The sequence below is a fragment of the Podarcis muralis genome, chromosome 13 (assembly GCF_964188315.1).
Source record: "Podarcis muralis chromosome 13, rPodMur119.hap1.1, whole genome shotgun sequence".
In the NCBI taxonomy this organism is placed as follows: domain Eukaryota; kingdom Metazoa; phylum Chordata; class Lepidosauria; order Squamata; family Lacertidae; genus Podarcis; species Podarcis muralis.
Genome location: NC_135667.1, coordinates 11,672,079 through 11,693,651, shown reverse-complemented (window position 1 = coordinate 11,693,651; position 21,573 = coordinate 11,672,079). Strand labels below are relative to the sequence as shown.

Genomic DNA, 21,573 nt, shown 5'->3' with positions numbered 1-21,573 from the left:
AGTCTTTCTTGGACATAAAGGAGCAACGGATTGAATCAAGAGAAATTCATGACTTCTCGATCTGATAAATATGTTTGCGTCTGCAACTCAGAATGTGGCACAGATTTCAAAAACATTGCAGAAGTAGTATTATCTCCCTGTAATTATCAAAATGACTATAATCAATTCAACTGCTCAAACTCCAGTGACTGACCTGAAGTTGGTAGTGGTGGGGGAAGTTATGCAGTATTCCATAGACATCTAATATTAGGGCTAAAAGAGAGGCAGGGTGCTGTCAGCTTCTCTTTATTCGTATAGAGTAAGCTCCAAGCTGGTGTTTCTTCTCTAACATTCAAAGCATTCCTATATAACAGGGTTGAGATTAGGAATGAAGTGGACAGCTGTCTCTTTAAAGAGGTGATTTGTTAAAACCAGCTGCCACCTCAAGTCATCTTATTCAAATGTGGCTGATGTTAGCAATGATGCTGTAGAAAGGAGGTAGGAGAGTCTATGTACAGAGGGAAATTTGTCGCTGGGATGTTTTTTCTGCATCTTCTGCTGCTTTCAAACATGGTTTGCAAAGTGCATGAGCTGAAATGCACCAGAAAAGATCCTGTACATATTCCACACGAGTGGTATGAGCCAGGTGATCTCCTCATTGGTGGGATGGTGTCTCTTATCCATTATATTTCCCGCCCAGTCCTCTTCAAACAACACCCTTCTCAGGTCTTGATTGAAATCCCACTGTAAGGGAATGACCTTTAATTTAATGTAGTTGTTTATATATGATGATTTCAAAAGATCATTACTGTGTATGTTAAGCATTCAAATAATTAAAGATAGTAAAACTAGGGACGTGATTTAATCATTTTAGGAGGGAACAGTATTCAAGGTGGGGGAAAGAGTTTCAATCATTCCTTTCTTGAAAAAGTCAATTCTAAAAGTAAACTGGCAGGCACAGCAGCAACCCATTAAAAAGCAATTGTTTTGCATTTTCCACACCTTCACTCATAAATATATTTCCAACAATAAGTAACACAATGCTGTGAATAAATGCACACATTGTCTTAATTTCTTAATTCTTAATTTCATTCTATATTTTTCCTGATATCTCCAACAACATGTGGCAAAGGGATGTATTATATAATAGAAACAGACTCATTAAAGTATCCTAAAAGGCATTAGACTTTCAGACCCTTTGTGTCATGAAACAGTCTGCTAAGGTGAGCCAGGAACAAGAGCACTAAGCCATCAAACACCTGTTGTCTTTCTAAGTTCTAAGTTCTTGCAACAGTTCTACAAATATTAGCAGATGTTTTGACTTCATAGTTCATAGTGATAAGGAGCACAATGGATAGAAATTCTGAAGAGTAAGAAAGTGAAATTTAGGGAAATGCCTTTGCCAAAATATGGAGATGTCTACAGAATCTATGTGTTTGGAGAAATGAAGATTATAATTTGATTTCAAGACAAATACAAATATTCCTTTAGTTATGGTGTGCAAATCTAAAGGAATACAGGAAAAGGTAGCCACAATACATTTTACTTTCTTACCAGTATAACTTAGTTATGCAGGCTGTGTTTTCCCTTCATGTCAGGAAGCTGAATCTTCAAGATGTAGAGTGGACAAATAATGTGTTAAAGTGACTTTGTGCACTGTTTAATACTCACATGAAATAGCAAGTGACTTTCTTTGCAGTGTTTTGACAAAGTTCTACCAGCACATCCTGGCCTTGGTCTTTGCTGTTGACATGATCAACGACAATCCCAAGATCTTGCCCAATGTTACTCTTGGGTTCCACATCTATGACAGCTACTCTGACTCAAGAATGACCTACTGAACCACCCTGGACCTGCTTTTCAAATCACATCAGTTTGTCCCCAATTACAAATGTGGCGTCCATCAAAATGTAATAGGAATCATTGGGGGGCTTGCCTCTGTTACCTCCTCACGCATGGCAGATATCTTAGGACTTTTCAAGATTCCACAGGTATGAGAGGCCTACATAAGAACTACATGCTTACTGAAGTCTTTGCTTGCTACTAATATCCAGCTTAATACATATTGCTGGCTACAGCTGGTTGAAGTTGACTGTTGTTTAATGTTGGTATATGTATTTTTATTGCATATGGCTAATGTGTTATTTTGCCCAGAGACTGGACTGTAATATATATTAGCTTGGAGAGAGAGAGAGAGAGAGAGAGAGAGAGAGAGAGAGAGAGAGAGAGATTAGCTAGGTGGATAAAAATTCTTCACTGACCACCAGGACTCTAGTTGCTACATAATGAAATGTGTAGATTCATGTAGTAATACAAGGCTGATATCTGTCCAATAATTGAAAAAACAAACAAAACACTCCAGCATTTCTTTACTAAACTTTCTATCTTTAGGTGACAAGAATGAAAAGACTATCTGACAAATACCAAGGGTGGTGAATCTGCTGCCTGCATTATTGCCAAACTATTGTTCTCTGCCCAGAACTGGGGGGTGTAGCACCCACCTTAGGTGGCAAAAGCAGAAGAATCTGTGCTTTGCCCACCACATTGCTTCCACCATTGCCAGAACATCCCCCTCTACCTAGAGAAAGGGGGTTGTTCCAGTGTGTGTCATTGCGGTGTGAGCCAGGGTGTTTCAGCAGAAGTGGTGGGGGTTGTGATGGTGGCAGAAGTAGCGGGGTGGGGTGGCAAGGGGCAAGAGACCACAGATCCCATTTTGCCTCAGGTGGAGAAATAGGTGTCTCTACCTATTCAATTTCCAACTGGGAACACAGAAACTAATTATTCTAGAGTCCTGGACACTCAGGAGTTTTGTGTTTTATTCATTCTGGCTCATTGAAAATGTCCGTTCAGCTGCCGTGTTAGAGAGGAGTTACAATAACCTATCCAACTTGAAAACTTTGCCTGCTTTGTGGCTTGAAAGATATGTTACATGTGTTGTTACGTGCTATGTTACAGTCATACCAGAAAACATTAATTTGTTTTCTTCTTCCTAGGATTCCAAGCAGGTGAGACACACACATTTTATCTTACTGTTACTGAAAACCTTTGAAGTATCCCCCTCCCCGCAATTAAAAAGAGGAAAATAAGAAGCACATAGGATTGGAAACTGTTTTATGTGTATGAATCACCTGAATCTATATGTTTTTAATATTGTTATACTGCTTTATTAGTTTTAGGTTGTATTTTTAATTTACAGATTTTTAAACTAACGTGTTTAAACAAATATATGTAGAGGTAGACTTGGTTTGTATTAGCTAATGACTACATGTTTCTCTTACACCTGTCTGTTTATCAAAACAGAGTTGAATGACTTGTGCTTTAGTCATTTAAAAAATGTTTTAGTATATATTGCGGTCATTGATCACAAGGTTTAAAGTAAGAAATCAAAAGAAGTAAATAAATGAGACTAGACTGAGCGAGGGGGCAATACGTTTCTCCTGTTCCCAATTTCAATTTCTTGAAATTCCCCTCTTCTTGCAGTTTTCATATGGCTCATTTCAACCAGCAGTGAATGATCCAATCAATATTCCTTCCTTTTACCGTTTGGTTCCCAATGAAGGCCTTCAGTACCAGGGAATTGTCCAGTTACTTCTCCATTTCAACTGGAAATGGATCGGGCTCATTGCCAAAGATGATGAGGACGGGGAAATTTTTTTGCATATCATGGAGCCCATACTCTCAAGGAATGGCATTTGTTCAGCATTCACAGAAAGAGCTCCAGAACGTCTGCGTATCGACAAGATAGATGAACTTATCAAGGACACACACAGTATTTTGCCAATTCTCAGTGTAGGGAATATCAGTGCTGTTGTTATATATGGAGAAACTGCATCAGTGATGTGGCTGGCTAACATTATAGGGATAACCAGAGTAATGAAAGGACTATTTCTTCAGTATAAAAAGCTGTTCTCGGAAACAAAAGTGTGGATTACCACAGCACAAATAGACTTCACAGTACACCATTTTCAAAAGTTAATTGAAATTGATATTCAGATTTTTGAAGGTGCTATCTCCGTCTCAATTCATTCAAGGCAGCTACAAGAGTTCCAAGAATTTGTAAGGAATATCTACCCTTCTTGGTCAGAGGAAGATGGTTTTATCAAAACTTTTTGGAAACAAGCATTCAGTTGCTCATTTTCAAACTCCACATTCATCTCTAACACATGTACTGGAGAGGAGAGGCTGGAGAGCCTCCCTGCGCCTCTGTTTGAAATGAGCATGACTGGCCACAGCTACAGTGTCTATAATGCTGTGTATGTTGTGGCGCATGCCTTACATATCTTGAAATCAGCTAGATCCAACCACAGAACAATGGAGGCCATGGACAGATTGTCTCCTTTGAATGTAGAGCCCTGGCAGGTAATGTTTCTTCACTGGCCAAACTCTATTGCCAATACCTGACTATAGTACAGTGGTGTGTCATGCAGTAGCCAAAGGCCAATGACCAATTTCGCCTCCATGGATTCATGCCTTAGTGTTCTCTCAGCAGTAGCACCTTAAATGAATGTGTTGTTTTAAAGCCAACATTTATTTAAGCTTTCTAAAGAAAGCCGCATTAAACAATAACGAATGGCACACTTTTCTTCATGATTTCCCACACTTTCCCTATAACTAGTAATTAAAATAGCATGCTTTCTATTAGTAATGGTAAAAGTCTTGAATTCATAAATACTTGGTCTCCTAGAAAAATAATAACCTGAATTTGTGAAAGAATTTATATTAATAAATGCAGGGGAAATACAGTGGTACCTCGGGTTAAGTACTTAATTCGTTCTAGAGGTCCGTTCTTAACCTGAAATTGTTCTTAACCTGAAGCACCACTTTAGCTAATGGGGCCTCCTGCTGCCATTGTGCCGCTGGAGCACGATTTTTGTTCTCATCCTGAAGCAAAGTTCTTAACCTGAAGCACTATTTCTGGGTTAGCGGAGTCTGTAACCTGAAGCGTCTGTAACCTGAAGTGTATCTAACCTGAGGTACCACTGTACTTCAGTACAGGGGTCAGCAACCTGAGGCCCATGGATCCCCAAACTGAGTTGCCTGCTTGCTTGCTGCGCTAAACTGGCACAGCGCAGCGTGGAGACACACTTCCGCAGTGCTGGAAATCGCAGGCACGCACACTTGCGATCCGGTCCATGGAGGGATCTCCGCAGGACCGACCCGGCCCAGGCAAGATAAACCTTGCTGACCCCTGCTTCAGTACCTTAACAGCACTTTGGTTCTGTCTATCTCTCCACCTAGCTGCACTCAGTTCTTCAGAGGATCTCTTTCAACAACAGTGCTGGAGATGAAATTACATTTAACGAACATGGAGTATTAGTAGCTGGATTTGATATTACAAACCTGGTCACTTTCCCAAATAACTCCTATGTCAAAATCAACGTGGGAAGACTGGAACCTCGGGCTCCTCCTAACAAAGAGATCATCTTTAATGAAGAGGGAATCAAATGGCACAGGGGACTGACTCAGGTAGGGAATGGCAAAGAACTGCCTTTCTGAGAAAAGGAAATGGTCATCTAATAAGCCAGGAGACCATTTCTATTTTAGCATTTGCTTCCACTTTATGTGCCACCTGTGAATGTGAGGATTTTATATTCCATTCCATTCCATTTGACTTCCTTTTTTTATTAGCAGATCATCTGATATTAGATAGATTCTGCAAGCATTTTTAAAAGGCCAAACTGTTCCTGTATCTTTGGGTAGGTGCCACCGCTTTCCTTATGTAATGACATCTGCCATCCTGGTTACGGGAAGAAAAAGAAGGAGGGAAAGAAATTTTGCTGCTATGATTGCGTTCGATGTGCAGAAGGAATGATCTCAAATGAGATGGGTAGGACATGTGTTTAGTACATATGCCATTTATTTAAAAGATTTGCTTAACCTCCCCTCCCCACCTCAGATACAGAATAATATCATTCATCCATCCCTGGGCTGTTCCTTCCTCTCAATCTGTCCATCAGTGCTCCACAAAACACAAGCAGCTGTGGTAATGTGAGGGTACAGCAATACTGATATCCTTTATTAAGCATGGTATGTCAGGGAACTGCCATCGGAAGGACAGGAGGTGCAAAGGCTCACTGAGGTTGAGAGAGACGCAGCAGCTGAAGAGGGAACCAGTAGGGGGAGAGGAGGAACTCCAAGGGAAAGTGAGTCGGAGGGATGGCTCAGAGACGCTTCCAGCGAAAACAGTGGGGAGGTCTCAGGACCTCCTATAGGGACACCCACTCCTTGCCGGAAACTGTCACGCCGAGAGTCCAGAAGACGTGTTTCCGTTAAGGAGCTTTTATGCTGGAAGAGATTCCGTAAGAGACCACTTTCGGATTCTGCTAGCGACTGACGCAGCCATGCCGGAGGGGCTCCGTCACAGGCAGAGGTTTGAAAACCTGATCAAACTCTGAGGGACTTGCATTTTACGCACAAGCAGCTCATCATCCCATCACATGGTATTTTGGTAAAATATCTTTAAAGCAAAATAATTTTCATACATCGGATTAGTGGAATGAATGTAGAGCTGTATTTCCATGAACGGAAAATGTAACATGGGATGAGAGGGTCTGGAACAAAATAAAAGTTCTACATTGGGAGGAAACAGTAGAGTTATCTTCCTTAAGAAGGAGGTTGTTTTGGGAGATAGAGAAGACTGCCAACAAATTACCGTACTTTTCCGTGTATATTCAAAAATCATGTTCAAAATTAGGGGTCGTCTTATACATGGGTAGTGCATTGTGGGGATGTGGGATTGGTTGCTGCCGCAAGTTGGTGATTGTTATTGGTGGCTGCAGCATGGGCTGTTGTTGATTGGTTGATTGGGGCAGGGGACAAAAAGAAGCTCCTCCACCCAAAAAGCTCAACAACTTTGGGGAATCTCCCCACCATTTTCTTAAATTTGAGTCCCCAGAAATAGGGGGCGTGTCATACATGGGGGCTTGTCATACAAGTAAAAGTATGGTAACCAGTATTTCTCCCAAACTTTTGAAGTACCCACATTTCAGTTCTTAGGACTAGTTATTATTTTTAAATTATAAACCACCTTGTGAACGTTGAATGATATGATGGGTGGTAAAGAATGAATATATATACAGTGGTACCTCGGACTAAGTACTTAATTCGTTCCAGAGGTCCGTTCTTAACATGAAACTGTTCTTAACCTGAAGCACCACTTTAGCTAATGGGGCCTCCTGCTGCTGCCACGCCACCGGAGCCCGATTTCTGTTCTCATCCTGAAGCAAAGTTCTTAACCTGAAGCACTATTTCTGGGTTAGCGGAGTGTGTAAGCTGAAGCGTATGTAACCTGAAGTGTATGTAACCCGAGGTACCACTGTATATATATATAAAATTTATATTAGGTGGAAGTGGTCCAAAAATCACACCAAAAGAAAATATCATTAATATAGAAATATCTAGATACAATGCTTGGCAGATATTTTAAAGCTCTTGGCCAAAAACATTTTAAAACTTTCCTTGCTTAAAATAAATGAGGAAAGATCATTTCTTGATAAGACAGTTCTGAATCCTGAGAACAGTCTTGATTGTTCTTAGCTGATCATAATTAATTTACGTTTTCAGAACAAGAAACTTGTGTCAGTTGCCAAGAGGATCATTACCCAAACAGAGGGCAGAATCAATGCATCCCTAAGATTCCAAACTTCCTTGCTTTTGATGAAACTTTAGCCATTATTTCAACTATCTCTGCACTCTTGTTGTCTCTGGTCACAGTTCTGGTGCTGGTCATCTTTATTAAGCACCGGGACACTACCATAGTCAAAGCCAACAACAGAAGCCTCACCTATATTCTCCTCACTTCCCTCCTCCTGTGTTTCCTCTGCTCCTTGCTGTTCCTTGGAAAGCCTATTGAGGCAACCTGCCTTCTCCGACAAGCTGCTTTTGGTATCATCTTCTCTGTGGCCCTGTCTAGCATCTTGGCCAAAACCATCTCTGTAGTTTTGGCATTCATGGCTACGAAACCAGGATCCAGGATGAGGAACTGGTTGGGGAAAAGACTGGCTTATTCCACTGTCCTCTCTTGCTCCATTATTCAAGTATGGATCTGTGCTCTGTGGCTGGCAACCTCTCCCCCATTCCCAGATTTGGATATGCACTCATCACCTGAAGAAATCATATTGTTATGTAATGAAGGATCTGTCCTCTTGTTCTATTGTGTTTTAGGCTACATGGGCTTCCTGGCCATTGTCAGCTTCATTGTGGCCTTCCTAGCCCGGAAATTACCCGACACTTTTAATGAAGCCAAGTTCATCACCTTCAGCATGCTGGTATTTTGCAGTGTTTGGATCTCCTTTGTTCCTACTTACCTGAGCACACGAGGAAAGTACATGGTAGCTGTGGAGATCTTCTCCATCTTGGCTTCCAGTGCTGGATTATTGGGCTGCATCTTTTCCCCCAAATGCTACATCATTCTGGTGAGACCTGAGTTAAATAACAGAGAACATCTAATACGAAAAAATATATAAACAGCAGAACAGATTCTGTTTTCATTTATGAAAAATTAATTAATTAAATTATAGTAGAGACTAATGCTGAGTTTCTAATTATTTTATGACAGAAATGGCTCTTTCCCCCTAAATCCAACATGATTGTTGCAAAGTGTGAGTTAACAACAAAAACACCTAATAAAATCAATATCTGTGGCTTCATTTATTGTGTTATTATTCTACATACTTCTATGGAAAAAGGATTAAGTGACTTGGGACCCTGTAATGTATTTCAGATTTTTATTTTAATTTTAATACTTTGGCACTGTGGAACATTTACTTTTTTATGTTTTTCTGCTGACAGCATTGCATCATACCATATAGACAGGAAACAAAAAATAAATAATAAGAAAAAGAAACGGTAACACACCACTATAAATCAATACATCCATATTACTGAACCTAGCATGGATGGTGACTATTGAGCAAGTCCAAAGCACAGGAAATAAAATCCCATCAGAAATTATCTTGGTCCTCCATTCCCCCTGGATGCATACAATTTATACGTAATTTTTTCAGCAATAGCCAAATTCCATATGTTCTTAAACCATGCCGCCAAATGCAGACTTGTCAAGGTTTCCCATTCCTGGAAATTGGTACTCGAAGCTACTGCAGCCACCTAGTGACAAAGTAGACTCAAGCAGTAGCACTGGAGTACAAACCCAATATAAAGCTCTTTTTCTCTTTGAGCTAAGGTCTTAGCTAATGATTACCTTGATTGGTTGGTTTTTATTCTCAGTCATCCAGCAGTAACACTCAGATCTAGAGTGACTAAATACTGTGCTAAAACGATTTTGCGTATTAGTTCTCCCATGAAATAGCCGAGTTTGCCTATGCCTGGTCTACACTGACTGGGAACAACCTAGGACCTTCTCATCCACTGAGCTATAGCTGTTCTCCAGCATGGGCTCTTGGCTTTCCTTTGTGGCAGGTAGGCTATGAAAGGCATGGCCACTGCCTCTATTGGGTCTTGCCTTGGGTTTGGTTAATTTTGCCAAAAGGTCAGGGAACATTATCATCTGAGCTAGATTGTGCCCTTACTAACATATTGGTTCTATGCCTTGTAGCACATCCATATTAGCACAAATAATAGTAATGTTTATTCCATTTATGTCTTGTCCTCACTCCCATCAGAATAATCACAAAAAGCCCAGTTAGTATGTCATTGATCCTTCCTGAGTTAGAGAATTTCTCTGCCCAGACTATTTTTTGATTTGACTAGTTATGTGAATTTGGTTTGGTTGCAGATCCCCTATGTTGTTATTATTGAGTAAATATAACATTTTTCTCATTGCAGTTATGGTTTCTTAAGTGCTTTTAGGGTGTCAAACTGATTTTGACATCTTCTCTGCTTTCCTCTTTTCATCTGGTTGATGAAGAAATGGAAGGGGGAAGATTTATCTATTCCACTGTTCTATCCTACTACAAGATTTTAAAATGGATCTGTGCTCTCTGGCAGGCAATTTCTTAGGTGTTCCCAGATTTCAACATGCACTCACTGACTCCAGAAATTGTACTTCATTATAATAAAGGGACATTCACTCTGTTCCATTATATCTTGGACTATGTGGGTTTCATTACTATTGTGACTTGTACTGTGGCCTTTCTAAACAGAAACATATTTTGCCCAACATGGGTTTCAAACCCATGATGCTGAAATTACGAGTCTCACACTCTACTGAAAAGCCAGGGGAAACATAATTTGCTAGGTGTTTATGCTGCGCATGATGCCAAATAGTTTTCAATGCTCCAGAGACTATGGACTATGATAATTACTGTGAAGCATGTAGTTATCTGAAACCACTGTGATTCAGCCTTCCTTTGGCAATATCCACATGGCACTTTGATGTCCACAAGCATATGCCAGGGTGAAACTTCAGAATGTACATAAAGACCACCCAGTGCCAACAAGAGCTAATCTGCTGTTTATACCCACAGCCAAATTTTAATGTAGGCTGACAGTGGAGGATGCTAATGAGTTTAAGCTGAAACAGGGGTTTAATTGTTAAGAGGTATGAATTTTCAGCTCAGGATGTTAGTGTTGCTCTTGTTGGTGCTACTCATAGTGCTTCCTCTGTTTTTGGTACATCCTGCTTTGCACTGTGTGACTAACCCCATCCATGTCCAACACCAATATTATCAGCCTGGGCATTTCATCATTGGTGGTATCACTTCACAGCTGTTCTCACCCTCCTTCACTGAACTACACTTCAAGGAGCAGCCAAAGGAAAAGCATTCTGATGAATATGCGTAAGGATATTTTTCTTCCTCTGGGTAAAAAAGTCTCATGTTAAGGGGGAAAAAACTAGACAACAGAAAGCAACATTGTGTTGAAAAAGCAATCGATTCAGTGGTGGCAGGTGCCCAGAGAGATTGGTAGGACTGAAGACGGGGAGACTAACAGTCAATAACAGGCAGGGCAATCTTCTGAGCTGACTGTAAACAAGGATGGGGGAGGAGTTATGACCTATCTTATACACACTTGCTAAAAATAATTCACACTTTTCTGAATTTTGCAATGCACGTCTCCAGCCAAATAACGTGTGCAAAAATGCAAATGACATGTTGCAGGGTCAATATGAATTCATCTTTTATTAAAAACAACAAACAAAGAGTGCTGTAAAACTGTGTCTATTATGCAAAATTCATACAAACACAAGTATATAAGGATAAATTTATACTGAAATTTTGACAAATTCTCATGTATAAGCTTCTGTAACAACAAAAGACGAGAAGTGGGGAAATCCATTGACTAATCCTCAGGATTAGTCTTGTCTATGTTTCCTCCCTTTGTGTTGAATGGCTCTCTCCTCACGTCCTTAAGATAACTGTGATTCTGTATTGTGCAAATTAGTCTGAAAGAAATAGTCCAAGCAGAAGACAGAAAGTTGATCATATACATAATCTCTCTCTTGCTTTAGCACAGTGCCAAAGAACTATCAGCATGTCTTATCCTTGGTGTTTGCTGTGAATGAGATAAATGAAAACCCCAAGATTTTATCCAACGTCACCTTGGGGTTCCAGATATATGACAGCTACTTTAGTGCAAAGATGACTTATCAGAATACGTTGAACCTCATCTCTCGCCATAAGAAAACTGTCCCCAACTACAAGTGTGGCATTCAGAAGAACCTGATAGCTGTCATTGGGGGCCTCGAGTCTGAAACATCTCTCTATATGGCAACCATCTTAACACTCTACAAGATTCCACAGGTAAGAAGATTGTGAATGGAATGAGAATTCATAACTGCAGCATAACAGGTATTCTCATGGTATATTCCCAGTCTTCAGGTTGGGGTGAAGGAAGGAATAGGTGTGAAGGACTGTAAAGGATTAGTTACAGAAACAAAGCTTATGGTTCTTGTGCACTCGCTCCAGGGTTTTCCAAGCAAGGCAGACAGCAGGGGATGTTGATTCCTGTTTCTTCCTCATAGTGGGAACATACCTGAAAAATGGGTATTTGGTTAACGACGCATGAGCTCAAGTGATAGTTTTGTACCCTAGTTCAACCCATTTACTGTCCCTCATGTCCACAGCCTGTGATGTAGAGATGAGTCACCAGTTACAGCAAATAGGATAATGGGCCACTAAATTTTGCAATTTGGTGTCTCAGAAAAGCTTCTGACAAAAGCAGGGAGAGCAATTGAGACATTTGTTTCAATTGCTTCAGTTAATCCCATTTCAATATTGTGTATGAGGTTTTAATTTATGTGATAGTTCAGTGTGAGGACTGATGGAGTAGAAAGAGTGTTAGCTTTAGAACTAAATGAAACTCTTTGGGTGCCCCTGGGCCAACCACCACATGTCTGCCTAACCTACTTCTTGGCAGGTTCAACAGAGCTTCTTAGGAACAGGATTATCATTAGGTTGAGCCTACAGGTCCTGAGCCTCACCGCATTGAACATTCATCTGCAATGCAAGTCTTTTTCATTACTCTGATCTCAGTAGTGCTGCCTTAACTAAAGAAAACCTAAATATTCATTTTCTTAGCAGAACACTAAGTGGGGTTAGTATGAAGGAAGGAGTCCCTTAAGCTGCAGGACAGTGTTCTCAAGCACCCTTTAGCACTAGTTCTTTAATTTATAAAGTTCTTTAAATGATCTCTCCCCACTCTTTTCATCTGTCTCTCTGGTGTACCCTGCTGAAATTAAGTATGTGTTTGAATATTTAAGCACAAACAAATATCCTACAAGGTGATTATTATTATTATTACATTCTTCCTGTCTAGGTCACCTATTCTTTATTTTCTGAAGCAGTGGGTGAAAAAAAGCATCTTTCTTCCTTATACCAGATGGCGCCCAATGAAGCAGATCAATACAATGGGATTGTCCGGCTTCTTCTGTATTTCCAATGGGTATGGGTTGGGATCTTTGTCACAGCTGACAACAAAGGAGAAATGTTTGTGAAGACATTGGCACCCCTGCTTTTCCTGAATGAAATCTGTGCAGCCATCATCGAAAGAATGCCAAATGCCAGTAAATTTTTCAATGTGTTTGCGATGGTAGAGAAATATCAAGTTATGGCCATTTCCCTGAGCAAAACCAATGTCAATGTGTTTGTTGTAAATGCAGACACTTCCACCATGAAGTGTGTGCAGTGGTTGCTGATAGCGGCATCAATGTCTGATGTGGGGCCAATAAACAAGGTTTGGGTTCTGACTGCCCTTTTTGATTTCTCATCAGAAACATTTCAAAGAGATCTAGATATACAAAACTTCCATGGTGCCTTATCTTTGGCCATTCCTTCCCGTGAGGTTGACGGGTTCCACCCTTTCCTCTTGAACCTGAATCCCCATTCTGAGGCTGATGGCTTTATCAGCTTCTTCTGGCAACAGGCATTTGATTGCCAGTTTCTAGATGTGGAGATGGAGGAGGAATCCTGCACTGGTGAGGAGAAGCTGGAGAGCCTTCCTGGGGCTCTTTTTGAAATGCAAATGACCAGCCAAAGCTACAGCATCTACAATTCTGTCTATGCTGTGGCACATGCTTTGCATGCCCTGTTTGTATCCAAAGCCAAAAATGGAGGGATGGTGCTTGGGCACTATATAGGACTTCATGAAACACACTATTTTCAGGTAATGTCTAACATGGAAAGCAATTCTATATATATATATATATATATATATATATATATATATATATATATGCAGGTTTTGGTGTCCTCGGGTATCTTCCCGTGTAAAAGTTGGGGTGTCTAGGCGACGTTTCGACGAGGTCTCACTCGTCATCTTCAGGCTGGTGCTTTCGGCTTCTTGTTACTGGAACAGAGCAGGATCTCAGTGTTTGAGTTCCTATAAATACTGTAGAGGAGGTATGGTGTATAGCCTCCAATGTTCTGGGCAGAGAGGAAGTTCCCAGGCTAGTGTGCCTTTTCTTCTTTTGTTCCTTAATTGCTTGAGGGATATCTTGAGTGATTTCTTGAGTGATATCCTGAGTACCACTTAGGTGGGTCATTAGGTGTGGATTAGTTGCTAAAGCCTTTGTGTCTTGACCTCTTGAACTTTGTGAAGAGTTTTTCTGAGAAGATGGGTGTACTACATTTAGTTGTGCTCTGGCTTGGCTTCGTGTATAGGGGCGAGCTGTGGTTTTGTGGCCTGTGCCAGCCAGATCTGTGTAGGGATTGCAGGGGGGTGCAGACATCCCGCTTGCCAGACATCTGGAAATTAGCCCTCCCCACAAAAACTGACACCAGATCCAGAGGCACACAGAACGCCATCACCAATCAACCACACCAGACCCAAACCCAGACCCTCTCCACAGATAAATTACAGACACCATCCAGTAGCCAAACCATGGTGGCACCTCCGGATGCTGCACCCCCCTGCAATCCCTACACAGATCTGGCTGGCACAGGCCACAAAACCACAGCTCGCCCCTATACACGAAGCCAAGCCAGAGCACAACTAAATGTAGTACACCCATCTTCTCAGAAAAACTCTTCACAAAGTTCAAGAGGTCAAGACACAAAGGCTTTAGCAACTAATCCACACCTAATGACCCACCTAAGTGGTACTCAGGATATCACTCAAGAAATCACTCAAGATATCCCTCAAGCAATTAAGGAACAAAAGAAGAAAAGGCACACTAGCCTGGGAACTTCCTCTCTGCCCAGAACATTGGAGGCTATACACCATACCTCCTCTACAGTATTTATAGGAACTCAAACACTGAGATCCTGCTCTGTTCCAGTAACAAGAAGCCGAAAGCACCAGCCTGAAGATGACGAGTGAGACCTCGTCGAAACGTCGCCTAGACACCCCAACTTTTACACGGGAAGATACCCGAGGACACCAAAACCTGCATTCCTGTACCCGTGAAAATCTACGAAAGCATATATATATATATATATATATATATATATATATATATATATATATATATATGAAAAGCCTATGTGTATGATGACAGCATTGAGAGTGCGGACACATACTTCCACATCCATAGGGGCTGTTGCTTTTTCATTAAGCTCTTTGTATCTGAAATGACTTGCACGTTATATGCATTTATTATTATTGGGTCTTAGTACAAAGTTCCGTTATAATAAGCTGCAAAAATATATTGCTCATAAAAATTGCATCTCTTCACATATGAAATAATATTTGACAAACATGATCTTCCAGATGCTGTCAATACATGTTTCAGATTTTAAAGACATAACCATATATACAATGTCTGAATTCTTGATAATCCATTTTTCCAGGGATGGTGTTCTCATTTTCTTCAAGCTATAACAGATTAATATTCTAGTGGCAGTTTGTATGATTCTCTATATTATGTGTACACACACACACACACACACACACACATGCCAGATAACATTATTTAATTATACTTCAGCAATATGCACCCTTATATACGTCTTCTATATGGGTTCTAAGTGGTTGTAGAATTTGCAGCCATTTCTTTGTCTTGCATACCTGCACACATGAGATAATTGGAGGTGTGTGCATACAGTCATACCTCATGTTACGTTTGCTTCATGATACATTTTTTCAGGTTGCATCCCGCAGCAACCCGGAAGTACCGGAAAGGGTTACTTCTGGGTTTCGCCGCTCGCACATGTGCAGACATGCAAAATGACATCACGAGCATGCTCAGAAGCAGCAAATTGCAACCTGTGTGTGTGCAGACGTGCCGCTGCAGGTTGCGTTCTATTCATGTTGCAAACGGGCCTCCGGAATGGATCCCGTTCACAACCAGAGGTACCACTGTATATGTTTGCCTGCATGTAAGCTGCAAATGCTTCTTACTGTTTCTTACTTTTTTAAAGTTTGTTGCAAAGCTGTTACAAAAAAAAAAAAAACCAACTTTGAAAATGTGAAGGTGTTTCTGCTGTCCAATTTCTTCCCCAGAATTCAAGGAAGATAACAGAATGGGATGGTGGTAATAGCTAGTATGGATTCAGGAAGCTGTCATTACTGGACATTACTGGATGTGGTTTTTCCTTCAAAGGAAAGAAAACCAGGGGTTTCAAGAAATAGTCTGATTTTATTGCAGTATGAGAAAACAGAAGCTTTGTGCTATGTGCTCTATTTTTACCCAATCTACCATTCTCTTTCTTCCTCTGTAGCTTCAACCTTTCCTGAGAAATATCTTGTTTAACAACAGTGTTGGGGACACTGTGTTCTTTAATGAGAAACGTGAGCTAGAAGGTGGATTTGATATTATCAACTGGTTGACTTTCCACAATAAGTCCTTCTTAAGAGTGAAAGTCGGAAAAATGGATCCCCAAGCTCCACTGGGCCGAGATTTCTTCATCAATGAGAAGATCATTAGATGGCACCAGAGTTTTAACCAGGTAGGATCCAACTGCATCTTCTAAGGTCCATAGTTAGATATTTTGATAATTCCTTAAACTATGCTGCATAAATTCTTGTTTGCTTCATTGAGGCTTGTTATGCTTAGGAATGGTTTGTGAACATGCCACTGTACTGATTCTGGTAACCCAGCATTAGTACTCTGCAGCTCTGTGATTAGCTGACTAAAATTCCAAGACTCCTTCATAGAACCAAGAACTAATGGCAGTTGGCTAATGGAAGGCAGTTATCAGCTGACTTTCTTAACTGATATTTCTCTCAGTTGACAGTTAACTATACATTATTTATTTATTTATTTATTTATTCATTCATTCATTCATTCATTCATTTAGTTATTACAGTGGTACCTCGCAAGACGAATGCCTCGCAAGACAAAAAACTCGCAAGACGAATGGGTTTTTGGGTTTTTGAGTTGCTTCGCAAGACGATTTTCCCTATGGGCTTGCTTCGCAAGACGGAAACGTCTTGCAAGTTTGTTTCCTTTTTCTTAACACCGTTAATACAGTTGCGACTTGACTTCGAGGAGCAACTCATAGCACGCGGTGTGGTAGCCTTTTTTGAGGTTTTTGAAGACTTTGGTGATTTTTGAAGCTTTCCCAAAACTTTTCCGAAACCGTGCTTCGCAAGACGAAAAAAATCGCAAGACGAAAAAACTCGCGGAATGAATTAATTTCGTCTTGCGAGGCACCACTGTAAATATATATCCTGCCCTTTCACACAAAGGAATCTTTTTTTCACTGTCTAGAATCACTATTTAGTTTGCTGTTTCCCTGATCAATAAAAATGAATTTACCTCATCTGCATCCCATGTATATATAAAAAAACTAAATTCTCTCCCCCCCATTAAATCTTTAAACACACAGCTACTGCTCAACATATCTGTAACATACTAACACCACAATGACAACTACACTCTGAAATCAACATTAGTCACACAAATCATTTCGACTCTTATTTTGTACAATTTCTATTTCCCATTACTTGTTCACAATTAAACACCTCCCTATCAGATTTACTAGCCTTAATATGCCTCAGATGTTAACCAGAAAGAACATGATCATTGGCATTTATGTCCCACAGCCATGGAATTCCAGCAAATCAGGTCATTCCCACTAATAAGGATGCACAAACAATTTAACTCAACCGAAACAGCATTGAGAACGTATTACAGTCATACCAATCCCTTATACAAAAACATATCATTTCAATAGAACACCCTGTTGATCCAAAGTCAAAGAACAAATGAGAATACAATAGAACACAGTTTCTACCATCTATTTTAAAAACAGGTTGTACCCCTTGCCCTGTGTAATGACCACTGCTGCCCAGGTTACAGCAGACAAAGGAAAGAGGGGGAACCATTTTGTTGCTATGATTGTGCTCCATGTCCAGAAGGGAAGATTACAAACCAGACAGGTAGGAGACAACATACTATTCTATAATTGCTATTGAAAACATGTTATTCATGCTGCGATGGAATTTGTCATATCAAGAGTGAGGGGGATAGTACAGGATCCCAAATAATTTTTTGTGTGTATGAGAAACAAGTATTTCATATTTTAAAAAAGAGGCACTATATTCTGAGTAACACTGTTACCGTGTGATGTCCTGATGTCACTGCGTGCCCAACTCAGTGTTTGGCCTCAACTATAGGGGGTGGTCTGGGCAGCTCAAAAAAAGATTGAGGTGTCCAACAGAGCCTTGGCTTCCTGGAGTCGGTGCCTGTGATTGAAAAGATAATAACAAAGCCCACCACAATCCACCCATTAGCTTCTGGACATAGATGCAGAGTATCCCAAGATCATTTCCTGCCAACCACATTTAAACTGATCTCAGGTGGCAGGACTTACACCTTCCTGAGACCTTGGAGAGCTACTCTTAATCAGAATGGAAACACTGGGCTAGCTCATCTAATTGTCGCACTCAATATAATTGTCGCACTCAATATATGCATTCAAATATAGTCTTTCATTCAAGGAATATATAGTCCTTGCACATTTTTTCATGGTTTATCCAGTCATCATTGCCTGAAACTTAGCTGTCTCAGACAAGAAATGTGAGTTGAGCTAGGGCACTATCATTTTTACAAATGAAGATCTTCTACTTCATTGTATCCAGCATACTTCCTCATCAGAGCACCAGCTCAGTCAGTTTGAAAGTACCATGCAGTTCCTTGATGGTATGGGTATGTTGAGTAGATTATATTAACAGCATTAGTCCTTTAGTCCTTCCTTAGTGCTAAACTTTATTTAGGGAAATAGTGGAAATGATTCCACTATTGCTGTTAATGTATCAGATTCCCTTCAACTAGTAAGCTGTGAAACATTGCTTTTGATAAGAAATACTTCTCCATCCAGATTCCTTGGCAGTGTTTACGCATGAGCATAGAAATTACTCTCCCTTTAGACCAAAACTGCAATCCTATGCATACATAATTAGAAATAAATGCCACTGCGAACTCTGGGGCTTATCCTTGAGACAGTGTGTACATTTATAATGTAATTTACTTAATATAACAGTTGAACATGTAAACACTTGGAAGGAAATATCTTTCCTATACTGTACAATAATCCTGTGTGATCTGTACTATGCACTATATGAAAATATATGGAGTAAAAATGTGTATTAAAAAATTGAAACACCATGATCATGTACAGTAAATAACTTTATTTTAGCCAGACGCAGAGTTCTACATTTCCGGAATAATGCACTACTCTTATTTATACCCCCGATTCAAGATATGAATGATTGCTTCCACTGCCAAGAAGATCAGTATCCTAACAAGGAGCGAAACCAGTGCCTTCCAAAACATGAAAACTTTCTTTCTTATGAAGAACCTTTAGGCATCAGCTTGGCACTTTTGGCTCTGGCTCTTTCTGGAACTACTGTTTTGGTGTTTGGAATCTTCATCAAGTATCAGGACACACCCATCGTCAAAGCGAACAACCGGAATGTCACCTACACCCTGCTCATCTCCCTCTTTCTCTGCTTCCTCTCCTCCTTGCTATTCATTGGGCGTCCCCAGCTGCTAACCTGCCATTTGCGACAAACTGCTTTTGGTATCATCTTCTCAGTAGCTGTTTCTTCTGTCTTGGCAAAAACCCTCACTGTGGTTTTGGCTTTCATGGTCACCAAGCCAGGATCCAAGATGAGGAAGTGGGTTGGGAAAAGGTTTTCAACCGCTCTTATTCTAGGCTGCTCAGTTATCCAGGCAAGTATTTGTATGCTATGGCTGGGTACTGATCCTCCTTTCCCAGATTTGGACATGCACTCTCTGCCTGAAGAAGTCATAGTGGAATGCAATGAAGGCTCAGCCAACATGTTCTACTCTGTTCTTGGTTACATGGGATTGCTGGCTCTTGTCAGCTTTGTTGTGGCTTTCTTTGCTCGGAAGCTGCCAGACACTTTTAATGAAGCCAAATTTATCACTTTCAGCATGTTGGTGTTTTGCAGTGTGTGGCTTTCTTTTGTTCCAACCTACTTAAGCAGCAAAGGGAAATACATGGTGGCTGTGGAGATCTTCTCCATCTTGGCCTCTAGTGCTGGGATTCTGGTTTGTATCTTCTCCCCAAAATGTTATATCATTGTCCTCAGGCCTGAACTCAACAAAAAAGAGCAGCTGAAGATGAAACATTAGTAAAAACAGCTGCAAGTCTGGTGGACGTTTCTCATGCCTATTGTGTGTTCCAGTTTGTTCTAATTAGAATGGTGTGGCCACCACCCAAAATGTAAGAATGCCATTTAAAAACAAAGTAGAAACTACAATCAGTACTTACACAATAAATGATGCTAGATCAAATAAATATTTAAATACCTCCACATCCTTCTTAGATGCATCTCCATCTCCTTGTTGATGGAGATGCATCTCCTTGTTGATGCATCTCCATCAACAAGTTGCCAGGATCGCAGCATCCACAGCTGGCCAAGAAGAAATACCAACATGCCTTGGAAGGAAGGAAGGAAGGAAGGTAGCTAACTCTCCTCCCCCCATCTAAATCCTAAAATAACGTGAATAAAAAGGCACAGGGAAATCATCAGTTTGTCTGCAGGATAAGGAAAAAACATGAAAGACTGATCAGGGCCTGAGAATCTGCCTTGCATGCAGGAAGTCACAGGTTCAATATGTTTGATGTTATAAAACAGACTCATTTTAAGGGTCCAGACTTGCAACAACTTTTCATTGCAAATTTATGAAACCACTAATATTACAAACAAAGCTCTCATGCTAGTGTTTGTATGCTGTGCTTGTAAAGAAAGAGATATGGAAAATAGTGCTCATGCTATGTCAGGGGAAATCATTGAACTTGTTGCTTGTGTGGAGACTGTGGCACCTTTAAAGAAATGCACCCAATGTTTCATTCAATGAGAAGCTTTGGCTACAAAGAAGATGCCAGACTCATTTTTCAAAAGGTACTTGATGAAGCTGTCAAGATTCTTAATTTTAACAAAATTATGAAAAGAAATGAGAACTCAATATATGCAGTTATTTTTGCATACAGAAATGTGTTGGCTGTTAAGAGGAAATTTTTTGAAGCACTTCTTTGAGTTGTGTGGTGAATTATGACTTTTTCTGACAGATTCAAAATTTCCAAGTGGTCATTTGAAGAATTTTGCAGGCCCCTGGTGGGATCCCCCAGTTGGTTTAACCCTACAAGGCTCAGAGGAAGTGTACCTGGTTGCCCTGCTTTCTGCATGGGCTTGCTTGATTCCACCCCCCTTGATTGATATTATCTAACCACAAGAAAAAAAGTTGTGTAAAAATGTTCTAACATATATAACTCCAGACTGCCATGTTAGGCCGAGGGCTGCCAGATAAACTAATCTCAAGTAGCAAATCTGTTTTAGCAACTTGTCAAAAGCTTCTTGCATCTTTTGTTTAGGGAAGCTTTTAATGTTTGATGGACTACTGTATTTTCAAATTTTGTTGGAAGCCACCCAGAGTGGCTGGGGAAACCTAGCCAGATGGGCGGGGTATAAATAATAAATTATTATAATATCATTATTATTGTAATTCTCTACGTAATTTAAGAAGAGGAAGTGACTTATATGTTTGCTGCATGCTAACTATTCTATAGATATTGGAACATATATATCTCCACATAGGTCCATTTCAGAAATAAAGAGCATGTGTTTGAAAAGATTATCTCATTGTCTTATGTCACAACATTTTGTATCTCAATGTTTTCCCCAAGGGGCTCAAGGTTGTGTACATGGTTCTATTCTTTGCCATTAATCCCTACAACAACCCCGTGAGTTAGTTTAGACTGAGAGGCAGTGATTAGCCAAAGGTCA

At 40.3% G+C, this 21,573-nt stretch overlaps 1 protein-coding gene and 1 pseudogene across 1 annotated transcript; both read left to right on the top strand.

Moving 5' to 3' along the window:
* Positions 1 to 549: 549 nt before the first annotated feature.
* On the top strand, positions 550 to 8,444 carry LOC114583423 (vomeronasal type-2 receptor 26-like; annotated as a pseudogene).
* A 10,575-nt stretch (positions 8,445 to 19,019) lies between these two features.
* LOC114583653 (vomeronasal type-2 receptor 26-like) lies at positions 19,020 to 20,041 on the top strand. The gene has a single exon (XM_028704953.2). The coding sequence runs from the start codon at positions 19,022 to 19,024 to the stop codon at positions 19,916 to 19,918; it is 897 nt and encodes a 298-aa protein (XP_028560786.2). The 5' UTR covers positions 19,020 to 19,021; the 3' UTR covers positions 19,919 to 20,041.
* The last annotated feature ends 1,532 nt before the right edge of the window (positions 20,042 to 21,573 follow it).

What these genes read in the sequence shown, in the direction of transcription:
- LOC114583653 (XM_028704953.2), top strand. Translation starts at nt 19,022, where the DNA reads ATGAATGATTGCTTCCACTGCCAAGAAGATCAGTATCCTAACAAGGAG.